The sequence below is a fragment of the Alligator sinensis genome, unplaced genomic scaffold (assembly GCF_000455745.1).
Source record: "Alligator sinensis unplaced genomic scaffold, ASM45574v1 scaffold391_1, whole genome shotgun sequence".
NCBI classification, from domain to species: domain Eukaryota; kingdom Metazoa; phylum Chordata; order Crocodylia; family Alligatoridae; genus Alligator; species Alligator sinensis.
In genome coordinates this window covers 3815384-3827750 of record NW_005841889.1, presented here as the reverse complement: position 1 = coordinate 3827750, position 12367 = coordinate 3815384, and the positions used below count along the sequence as shown (strand labels likewise).

The 12367-nt window shown below is 43.0% G+C and overlaps 1 protein-coding gene across 1 annotated transcript in view; it reads right to left on the bottom strand.

Moving 5' to 3' along the window:
* The window catches only part of WNK2 (WNK lysine deficient protein kinase 2), a 203770-nt gene that overhangs the window by 72140 nt on the left and 119263 nt on the right, over positions 1-12367 (bottom strand). Inside the window, exon 9 of the mRNA XM_025197119.1 lies at positions 10018-10176. Coding sequence (XP_025052904.1) covers positions 10018-10176 — 159 coding nt within the window. The remainder of the gene's footprint in view (positions 1-10017; positions 10177-12367) is intronic.

Below are 12367 nucleotides of genomic sequence, written 5' to 3'. Positions count from 1 at the left end.
TCTTTCCTGCCTATGCAGGGGGTCAGACTCGATGATCTATTGAGGTCCCTTCCGACCCTAACATCTATGAATCTATGAAAATTGAGTTGATTTCCCAGTCTGGAAACCCAGAGGGGTATCCAGCCACCCGGTGATCCAGGGTTGGCCACAGTAGTCTTCATGGACCCCAGAACCCTGATGCTGGAAAAAAAGAGGGCATGTGAGTGTGATAGTGACCGTGGCCTGACACACAGGCACAGCAAAGACGCCGTCTGTCCTTTAAATTGCATAATGCTTTAAAGAAATGGTCGGTGCTAATTTGAAAAGCTGCAGACTACTTATTTGAGGTAGGTAAGGAACCCCACATACAGAAGCAAGTAAGGATGGACTGTTTGATCCGAGCAGGTGAATTACTTGCAGAAGGGACTGCTGAACATCCAGGAATTAACTGGGGGCTGTGACCTGATTGCTACCCATCATGAATTAAATTTTGAACTTTATTTAAGAGAGCCAGTGAATTAATTATGAACCTTATTTATCTACAAGAGCCTGTGAATTAATTTTGAACTTTATTTATGCAAGAACAAATTAATTACGTACTGTGTTAATTTTTGAAAACCCGCAGCGTGCCTGGAGTAAGGCTTGATGAATTGAATGCGATCAGAAGTGAATTACAAGGCCCCAGAATTGCTTATGGGTCTGGCATCATCAAAACCCCAGAGCAGGTCAAAAGGCATCAGGTCATGTTAGCCTGGGGGGCAGGAACACTTGCATCAGCCAGACCTTGGCTGGCACATGGACAGGGTGTAGGGGAGCCCCAAGAGTACCAACAAGATTAGCGTTCTCGCAGGTTGTTCATACCATCCCAGGACCCTCATTTTATTTAAGATCAAGGCTTAGAGGGGAAACTAAGGGAAACACCCCATTGACATGCTCGAAGTTCCTTGGTGCCCAAGCTAAGAGGGAGCCCAACCACAGCGGAGATCTCCTGTGCCTCAAGGCACCTCCTGTTCTGGTATAACTGTTCACATCATCTCAGTCTCCTCTTCTCTAGACTAAACAAGTCCAGTTCTCTCCATCTTTCCTCATAAGTCATGCCCCTGAGCCCCATCACCATTTTTGCTGCCCTCCACTGGACTCTCTCTAATCTGTCCACATGCTTTCTGCATTGGGGGGTCCAAAACTGAACACAGTACGCCAGATGCGGCCTCACCAATGCTGAATAGAGGGGAGTAATCACTTCCCTTGACCTGCAAGTAACACTCCCACTCTTGCATGCAAGAACATCGTGCGAGACAGTCTCAAAAGCTTTGCTAAAATCAAGGAATACCACATCCACTGGTCTCCCCACATCCACAGAACCAGTCATCTCATCATACAAGACAATTAGGTTGGTCAGCCATGACTTGCCCTTCGTGAACCATGCTGACTGTTTCTAAACAACTTCTTCTCCAAGTACTAAGAAATGGATTCCTTGAGGATCTCCTCCATGATTTTTCCAGGGACTGAGGTGAGACTGACTGGTCTGTAGTTCCCTAAATCCTCCTTTTTCCCCCCTTTCTTAAATATGGGCACTATATTTGCCCTTTTCCAATCATCTGGGACTTGCCCTGGCCACCATGAGTTTTCGAAGATTATGGCCAGTGGCTCTGCAACCTCAGACAGCTCCCTCAGCAACCTCGGGTGCATCCCGTTTGGCCCCATGGACTTGCATATGTCCAGCTTTTCTAATAGCCATAACCTGTTCTCTCACCACTGTTGGCTGCTCACCTCCTCCCCAAACTGTGCTGCCTGGTCCAGTAGTCTGGGAGCTGACATTGCCTGTGAAGACTGAGATAAAGAAAGCCCTGAGTACTTTAGGCTTTTCTGCATCCTGTCACCAGGTTGCCTCCCCTATTCAGTAAGGGACCTAACACTTTCCCTGATCCTCCTCTTGCTACCAAGATGCTTGTAGAACCCCTTCTTGTTACTCACACCCCTTGCTAGCTGCAACTCCAATTGCACTTTGGCCTTCCTGACTTCATTCCTGTATGCCCGAGCAATGCTCTTATACCCCTCCCTATTTATTTGTCCAAGTTTCCACTTCTTAGAAACTTCCTTTCTGTGACTTAGTTCACTGAAGAGATCCCTGCTAAGCCAAGCTGGTCTTCTACGATACTTGTTAGTCTTCCTGTGCTTTGGGATGGTTTGTTCCTGCACTCTCAGTAAGGCTTCTTTAAAGTACAGCCAGCTTTCCTGGACTCCTCTCCCTATCAGACTGGCTTCCCAGGGCATCCTGCCCATAGGCCCCCTGAGTGAGTCGAAGTCTGCTTTTCTGAAGTCCAGGGTCCTTACTCTGCTGCTCTCCAGCACTCCTTTCTTCAGGATCCTGAACTCAATCATCTTGTGGTCACTGCTGCCCAAGTTGCCATCCACTACTACATTCCCCACCAATTTTTCCCTGTTTGTGAGCTGCAGGTCAAGAAGAGCATGGTCCCTAGTTGGCCACTCCAGCACTTGCAGCAGGAAGTTGTCCCCAACAGTCTCCAAAAACTTCCTGGATTGCCTGCACACTGCTGTACTGCCCTCCCAGCAGGTGTCAGGGTGATTGAATTCCCCCATGAGAATCAGGGCTTGTGACTGAGAAACTTCCACTAGCTGTCTGAAGAAAGCCTCATCCACCACTTCTTCTTGGTCTGGTGGTCTATAGAAGACACCCAGCACAACACCACCCTTGTTGCACTTTCCTCTAACCGTAACACAGAGACTCTCAACAGGCCTATCTCCAGTTTCATACTGGAGTCTGAGCAGTGAAATGGCTCTTTTACATGAACTAAAACTCCTCCTCCTCTTCCCAGGCTGTCCTTCCTGAACAGTTTGTACCCATCCATGACAGTGCTCCAGTCATGTGAGTTCCCACCAGGTCACTGTTGTTCCAAATCACAATTTCTGCAAAATCCACAACCACAATTTGAGTAGGTCCCTCCTCATAAATGTTTATCTGCTTAAGTTCCCCAGAATTCTAGTGACAACATTAAGGTATTAAAAAAATGCAAATTTAACTAAGGAAATGGTTTCCTTGGAACAAAGCATCTCAGTCATCTTTTTCCAAACAGACTGCCTGAAGCCTCAATTTTTTTGTATGTGTAAAAGCACTGACACTTGTAAATTGTGTCAATCGTTTCTGCGCACACACACACACACACACACACACACACACACAATTTTTGCAAGCACACAAAGTTGTTTGTGCACAAGCTTCTTGAGCACTGGCCTTTGAATATACATAAAGAACCCCCCACCCCCAACCAGAATAGGGAAAAAAGCTATTCATTTTATACTCCCACACAAGGAAGCCACATTAATTACATTGTTTATCATTAAATTGCCAAAAGCAGCATGTGCTCAGTAATGGAAACCAAGCATACAGATAACACTGAGCATGTCTATAGCGTTTATGGCCCATATTGAGCAAACATGCTGATGGGAATCTACCACAGCGATACGTTTGTGCAACTTGTGTAAGATATATGGTAAAACCCATTTAGCACAGTCCCCTTCAGCACTTTTTTTTCCAAGTAATGGTGAGCCACTACACTGAATACATTCTGATTTTCTGTGCACCCCCACAGCTAAGCTGCACCTCCCATTTCCAATGATTCCTGTTTCCTCACCAGCCTCAAATGTCTGGCAAACATCACCAAACAGGGCCCCAAACAGATCCCTGTTGGCCCCTTTCAATCTGTCACGTAAGATTAGCATGGCCCTGTCCTTTACAAGGTGAAGCTAGACCAGGTTGCTCTGGACCTCATTCTGCATATAAATTCTTAGGAGCATCCCAGGACTCATGACAAAAACACCCAGTTTCAGTCATAAGTAGGGGGCTAAATAGTACATGGATCCAGGCCGGGGGGAGCGGGGAAGGGGGGTACAGAAAGAGAGGTAGGGGTGAAATAATCTAGAGTGCACACATATTAAGTAGTGCTGAGCTGTGGGGTCACCATGACTCAAAATGCTGTTGACTCTGCTAGGGGCCATCCCAATTAGTTAAACAGTAAATCATGAGCCTTTTCGCTTTGGATTAATATCATGTTTCATTTGTTCTATATATAAGTAGGTGCCAAAGTGGTGCTTAAAAGTGTACTTATAGAGTAACCTGTGCTAAAACTTGCAACACTTAAAAAGAAATAAAGAAGTAAAAACCATCAATTCTGGGTGAATTAAGTCTATAGGTACTGTATGCAAATTGCTACAGCTATGTTTCTATTTTAAGATCAGTTCTTTCAAATTAACTCCTCACGTTCATGTGCTAGGATTTGATAGTAAGGGTGAGGGGAGGGTAGAGCACAAAGAGGCTACCTCAGATTTATTTTCCCTGTTGTAGGAGTGGGGGGAGGAGGGAAACAAATTCAAGACAAAGCTCCAAAAAATTAGACTACACCTAGAAAATTATACCAAATTCATAAAGTTTCCATATATAAAATCAAATTATTGGGGGGATTGTCTTATAATCAGGGTCATCTTATATTAGAGTAAAAACGGTAACTCTTTAAAAGCTAGGAACATAAAAGAAGGCAAGTGTTGCTTGTTCATAATGCACTTTGGCTGAAGCCTCTCTAGTTTAAAGCAAGCTTTATTTAAACAGAAGACTGCTTCTCTCCCTAATGGTACATGTCTCTGTTCATGTATCACATTCCTTTAGGATATTCAATCACAACTAAATGAGCTTGGATCAAAAGGTCACATCGAAAGTCAATGGAAATACTTTCAAATCACATAGGTGCACTGAAAATGCTATAGAATAGCATTTGGCATTCTAATTGAAATAGGGTGACAAAACACATCTTAAAATACTAGTATCTCATGTTGTGTTCATCTTACTGGAAGTGTAAATGCAGAGTCAACAAGGCTCCTAAGCACGCACATTTGTAAAAGCATCTGATAAATATATGTGCTTCACTGAATCTGGGCCTTAAAGAACATGTCTTCAACCTAGCTTAATATGCAGAGCCACTATTTCTACATCTGCTAGTTCACAGATCTAAAGTCTACTGAACAAAGTTAACTAGATGAAAGAAATTTCTGAGTTCCTATATTTGCTACCTAGCACTTAATGAAATGATGAACAGCCATTACACCAATCTTCTTACCTGGTATAATGTTCTGATGGTCTTACACTGAAAGCTACATCCTTGCAAACCAAAATGTACAAATTAGCTACATTCTCTTCCCATGATACTGCTTTCTTGAGAGGTTTCCAAATTTCAGGAGTAATTTTTTTTTTTTTTTTTTTTTAAACAAGTCTGTCTGTGAGCTGGAATGCCATTCCCTCTGGGTCAAATTCATCCCTAGGGCAATTCCATTTAGCCCCAAGCCTAAATTCGTATCACAGTGTCTAGAGTGTATATGGCACGTTACATTATGCACCAATATATTCAAGGTGAGTTGTATTTTGGGTGAGAGAAGAGAAGAAATGAGTAATGTGGTCTGATTAATCAGAAAGACCAAGACTGACAATATTTAAGTTCATTTTCCATCTGTGACAAGGGCTTCAAGAAACAGCCATGTTCTTTCATGAGAGAAAGAAGAAAAAGAACCCAATCCAGAGCAGGAAAAGCAACATTTGCACATGGAAAAAAAATAGCAAATGTTGAAGATTCAGCAAAAAGCTTAAGAGACCACTATGCAGATGTCTGTAACTAGACCAGGCTAGTAAGAAACATGATAATATTTTGTGCAAATAGGACCAAAACAATACTTCTAAGATCATGGGGGGTTTGAGATTCATCTAAAAAAAATCCCAGTTCACAGGAAAATTAAGTGCATATCTGCAGCTACTAACTTCATGCTAGAAATATGGTATCTCTCTACAACTTGTGGTAAAAAGGGAGATAAGGAGTTTAAGAGACTACTGCTAGCAAGGCAATCAGCTCTAATATCCCATTAAGAGTGTAAATGTGCCCATACAAATGATGCTTGGCCCATGCGCTGACTGAAGCTGTTCTGTGGAGATTCCTCACAAATCAACATTGTTTTATGATACTGACGTGGGACAGTATATGTATTGTACTAGTGGCTGAAAATATCATTGTACAATCAATGGAGATCTCAGCTGTAGTTCTTACTTGTCCCAGCAGGGAAGAGGTTTTTCTCTAAATAACTATATAATAAAATAGATTTCAATATCTCAGTAACCCAAATGGACACTAGGGGAATTCTGGAAACAGCCAACAAATTGCCAGATTCTACTGTACAAAGACACATTACTGGCTGCATGTACACATCAAATCATGCTTGTTAAACAAATATATCAAATATCTAAAATTAAAAGTGTGCCTCAGAACCTTATGTTCCTTTGGAAAAGGTGCTCCAAATTCTTGATCCAGGACCAGAGTGCAGTTTCTAACAGACAATAACTTCCTCATTTATTTAAATACCTTGGGTGCCTCTAGTAATAAGATGGGAACACCAACATAAAATATTCACTGACTGACTTTTAGATGTTCTGATAGCTGCTTGAGGTTCAGAGGGGAGGCTGATTTGGGCAAAGCATAAGCTGACATTGGCCCCAGGACACTGGTGCGGCCGCATGCTCCCGCCCACCCACTCCTACTTCCTCCCACCCCAGCCCCATGGTATAGGCGGGGACCAGCATGCACAGCCCTGACCCTAAGTGTCCGGTGCTCACCCATCTGGGTTAAGCAGTGACAGCACAGGACAGGACACACTGCTGCTCAGCATGGGGGGGAAAAGCAGCCCCTTCCATTCCTCCTCACCAGCACTTCCTGGTGCAGCTGGGGGGCTGCCCTGTGTCACTGCCAAATCACTGCCACCTCTGGGTTGCCCCATGGGGAAGTGGTAGCACCACAGAGCAGATGCAGGCGGGCTCCAAGCAGCTGTACCAGGAAGCACTGGCAGCAGGATGGGGAGGGGCCACTTTCCCTCCAAGCTGAGCAGCAGTCTCTCTCCCACACCACTGCTACTCAGCCTGGGCACCAGCACTAGCTCCAGGCTGGCTCCCTCCAAGCTGAGCAGCAGCATGCAGGCAGAAACTGCAGCTTGGCATGGTGCAAAGAGGCCCCTCCACCTCACTGCCACTGGGCAGTTTTTGGTGCGGCCACCCAGAGCCTGCGTCGTGCCTGGCTGCCCTGCTGCTCCATCACCATCACCTCTGGGCTGCTCTGTGCAGCAGCAGTAACAATGCAGAACAGCTGCAGGGCAGCTCACAGGTGGTGGTGACAGAGCTGCAGGGCAGCCTGGCGCAGTGCAGGCTCTGGGCAGCTGCACCAAAAAACATCTCAGCCATGGCAAGGGGGAGGGGCCACTTTCCCCCACACTGAGCAGCAGTTTCTGCCCAGCTGCTACTGCTGTTGCTCAGTTTGGATGGACAAGCCTGAAACCAGTGTGCAGGGTTGCAGCTGCACACGTTGGTCCCTACTGCTACTGCTGCATGCCCAGGGGTGTAGCATGAACTGAACTAATGTAGCTGATGTTAACAAAGTGTAACAATAGTGAATTATAACCATGTTAGTCTTGTCCTGTAACCAACTTGAAAACTCCATTTTGTATCCTTCTGCTTGACATAAGTGAATGAACTCTGCATAACCTTTATGTATAAGTGTGTGTAAGAGGGTGAATGGTGAGAAAATGGCATAAAAACAGGAGAAGATTTAACTGTTTATGTAAGCAACAAGGCGCCAGATGTGTAAATTACCAGCCAGTAATTAACTAACAAACGGCTGAAGAATCCCTTTGAAGCTCAAGGGCACAAAGGAGATAAAAGAAATTCTGCCAAACAGGCAACAAGAACACTCCAAGGCTAAAATAAGCTAAAGACAAAAGAAGAACAACCACCACAAAACCAGAAACTGGGTATAGAAAAACCCCAAAGCACTGAAACAAAGGATGCCAATCCCTATAAAAGAACACTTTGAAAATGCCAAGTTGGGTGAGTGTCTCTCTCTACTGCTGTTTTGTCGGAGCACAGATGCGTCTGTTCACCCCACTCCAGCTGTTATCTTTAAATCTGCTATCTTCACATCATCATCATATACTCAATAAACCCGGGTTGTCCACCCTGGGCTGATATTGAGCAACTATTGCTGGTAACTACATCTGGTGTTATGTGTGGATGAAAGGGTTGTTTTGTGTATGCCTGTTTGTAATGATGTGTATGATGATTTGTGTGCATTAGTATGAATGGTGTGCCCAAACCTCTATGTCTAACTCACATGATCAATAAATACGGCACCTTGCCTTATCCCCCTTTATAAAGTCTTGCTCGTGATTTGAGCAATTGGCAATTTGAGTATCAGGGGCAGCGGGACATGCCATGGTTGGGTGGTGCAGAGCGGGCATGGGGCGCGCTGGGGCTGTGTGCTCTTCACAGCGGCGGGAAGGTGTTGCAGGGCACTCAGGCTCTGGGCTGCTGCAGGGTGGGTGCTGACCAGCTTAGGTGGGCACACACAGGGGGGCTCCCATGCACACCCCACATACCCTCAAACCCTCCCCTGCAAACCCCAGTCACGCCTTCCCCCCCACATACACCCCACAACTACCATACACATGCACGCACGCACGCACCCTCATACCCACAGCTTCCCACAAACCACTCACCCACCTATACCCCCACACCTCCGCACATGATACAAGTAAGACTGCATTTGGAGCTATTATGCAATCATTTCTACATATACAGCACAAACACACAAATTACGACAAAAATAGATATTTGTAATTACATTAAAATATATTATGGGTGTTTGATTTTTATTATATAATTTGTTTTTTCCCCCCATTCTAAGATGGCAAACCCTTTTCCCCAAAGGAGTACTTCCAGGGGCAAGGGGAGGGACTTCTGGTAGCAAAGGTCAGAGGTTAGGGGGAGGACTTCCAGTCCCAAGATGGTGACCAGGGGGCGGGGCATTTGTAAAGGAATGGGGCTACCCACGCAGCCCTTGACAGCTTGCCAGAACTTGGTAAGCAGCCCTTCACCCGAAATAATTGCCCACACCTATTCTAACCCCTTTCTTATTTATTGAATATTGAAAACAACAATCATATACTCATAAACATTGGCCATGTGTTTCTATGTGGATATTTCAGGTCCAGTTCAACTACTGCAAACCCAGTATGGCTGTACGTACTGGGCATGGTTTCCCCAGGCATTACCTTTCCTGGCTACCTGGGACCTGATGGTACAAGCTTTCAGCTGTTCAATAATTAGCCAGAACAGAGATGACAAGAGACAATAATGTGGACAGCAGCAACCACCCATTACCTTGGCACCTTGTACTAGGGAGGCGAAGGGGTCAAGGATTACCTCACATGCGTTTCATCTTATGTCCCCATACACTCTCCTCCTCGGTTCCCATGGGATAAACCTTCTATCTAAGTCAGCCTTTCCACTAAAGCATACACACAGAAACTGGATTTTACATTTCCCTAACAATGATAAAGATTGAGTCTATTATAAACAAAATTTATTTATAAAAGGTATTTCATTAATTTTTTTTTTTTTTTTTTTTTTTTTAGCATACATGAAGTCACAATAGGCTCATTTTCACTGAGCAATACAAGGCTGCACTAGTGAAACTTTTGAAAGCCTTTAGTATCAAGGAAGATTGATTAAATGTTTGACTCACTAAATAGAAGGAATGTTATTAAAAACAGGCATCTAATTATGGTCCATCTCCACTACAGATGTTACAGGGTTGATGCTAAAGTTTTCTACTCTGAAAAGCAGCCAACCATTGCATCACAAACTACCAGGGGAAAAGAGAACATGCATCTGTTCATGCATTTAATTTTTTTTCCCCAGGCAATAAAATGTATTCAGCAGCAAGGTTTCAAAACCAAATTACTGCATTTAAATGTTTTAACAAACTCTCAGTACAGCAGTCCTATACAGTAAGCACTTGAGATCTTTCAGAAGTTTCTAAACCGACCTTGGACAATGCTCCCATAGCAAAAAACACTTTTCAAAGAAGAAGCTTCCAAAAATAAAAATACAGAAAAGAGTTCAGTCATCAACTTTGATCAAAGAATATAGCTTCTTACCTGCTGGCTGCCTAACACAGGCTGCTGTTGACCTATCTGCAATGAAGCAACTGTGGTTGGTTGTACAACTGGAAAGGTCATTGCTGGTTCTTGATAATGTTGTGGTCGCTGAGACAGAGTAGCAGCAGCAGGTGGAGTCTGAACTACTGGAAGTCCAGGCTGGATGAAAGAAAATATATTGTTTTAGGGAAAAATGAAAACAAGGTATGAAATAAAAAAATCCTCTAAATCATGCTTGCCACTAAATATTTAATCCAAAGCAAGGAAAAGGAAATGAAGAATATAAGCAAGGAAAGGAAAGTTTATTTTGACCTAAAAATGTAGGAAAGCCAGCTTTCCAATAGGAAAGCAACCAAATAACTTTTATATATATGTTTTAAACACTGGTATAAAGGCCAGTGGCATGTGTCCATTTAAACACTGGTATAAAGGCCAGTGGCATGTGTCCAGGCCCTGAATCTTAATGAGGTTTTAAAATTCTGCTTTCAGGGCAAACATATATATAAAACTGAATTTGGTTTCCACAACCCAGGTAAGCTCCATCATCTGCCACTGAAAATGCACATATACTGGCTGACAATTCATTATTAAAAAATAAATCATGTGTTCTGTGGGAAAAATGGACATTAAAAACAAACTTTTGTCAGGATGTTTATTCAAATTCTGGAATTGGTGGTTATGAAATTGATATAGGAAAATAAGAGGTAAAAAAAGGTAAAATGAGTACAATGAAAAAAAAAATCAGAAAAGTTCTTAATATATACAGGCCTTCCAGGGAATCCATTAATAAAATGAATAGTGTGTATGTATGTATGTATGTATGTATACACACACACACACACACACACACACACACACACACACACTAAGATCTAAAAGACTGAACTCATATTCCTACAAAACACTAATAACCCTTCTCTTCCTGCTTGATGCTATACTGCTACAGTAGTTTATGTCCTTAAGTAGGGAAGTAGTAAGTGAGGTTTTTTTGTTTTGTTTTTTTAAAGTCAAGGTTTTTTCAAGCTTGTCACAGTTTATACCTGGGCTATCACAAACAGAAAAATGATGAAAATCCAATGCAAAGCCTAACTTGGACCTAAACATTTAGGAAAAACAGCAACATGACCAAAAATCTTAAACAATTCTTATCCTTCCCAACTCCCAATAACCAAGAGGAAGGGGGAGAAGGAAGAAAGAATGTTCTTCAGTTCAATTACTGAAAACGTCCACAGATAATCAGTGAAAAAGAATGGGCTTGTTCTAAGGCACTATGCTGTACTGTTCAGTTTAATGAGAGCTTTTGCTGAAAAAGCACTTTTTATTGTTATATTCAAAGCTGTTAATTTTTTGTTTCACATAAACAAGGAAAAATATTGCATCCAACAATAATATGCAAAGGTTGGGTGGTTTAAACAGCTGATGGAGCTTGTTACAGGTGCCAAAGATGAAATTGTTTGCCCTAGGTTATTTTGAAGCCATTCACAGGAACATTTCAGAGTAAATCCATTCCTATTTTTGTTGCAGGCATTTTGGAATATAAAAGGGGAAAAGCAGGGTAAAGTTTGACATTCCTGAAGCATCCAGGGTAATATAGTGGATCAACGAGACACAATGTCATTCTTGGATTCAACTTTTTTTTCTTACAAGGTTAAGTAAGGATTAAATGAAGGACTTTACATACCACATCTTGAGTAAGATTTTTACTAATTAGCTTGCTTTCACTGCTCTGTACACGTGGAGTCCCCAGCTTCTTCTTTTCCTTCAGTGATGTTTTGCCAACACAAACTCTGTGGCAGGGCTTAAAGTGTCCTGGCACGTTGGCTTCTCGACATCTGAAGGACTCAGAATGCAGGGCTGTTTCTGTGACACTTGTAGTCCTCCCAGGAGCACAATTAGTTTTTTGGCTAATAATACATTGGAGAGATTCATGTAATAAAGGCAGGTCTAAGCTTCTGCCACAAGGTCTGAGGCTCTGAGGGAGAGGTTGAGATACTGAGCTTTTTGACACTGCGTTACAAAGCCAATGAGAAAGGGGTGTAGCACATTTCAGATGTGCAGGCATTAAGAACTTTGACATTTTTGGATGGTCTCTAGTAGGAAGCAGATGGGCCAAATGTGCCTGACAACTGTGTTGAAGTATCATCAACTCAGTGGGATTTTCAGAAGCTTCCAGTGCCACTGACTGTGACTTACTTGCTTCCTCTTCTCTATTCTTTAAGATGTTTGCATTTTCCATTGTCAGTTCTTTTGCCAATGACATTACATTTGGACTCAAAGCCACTGCTGAATCACTATGGCGACGATAACTGCAGTAAGTGCTGTGCATCATGGGTGATTGGTTCACACCCAA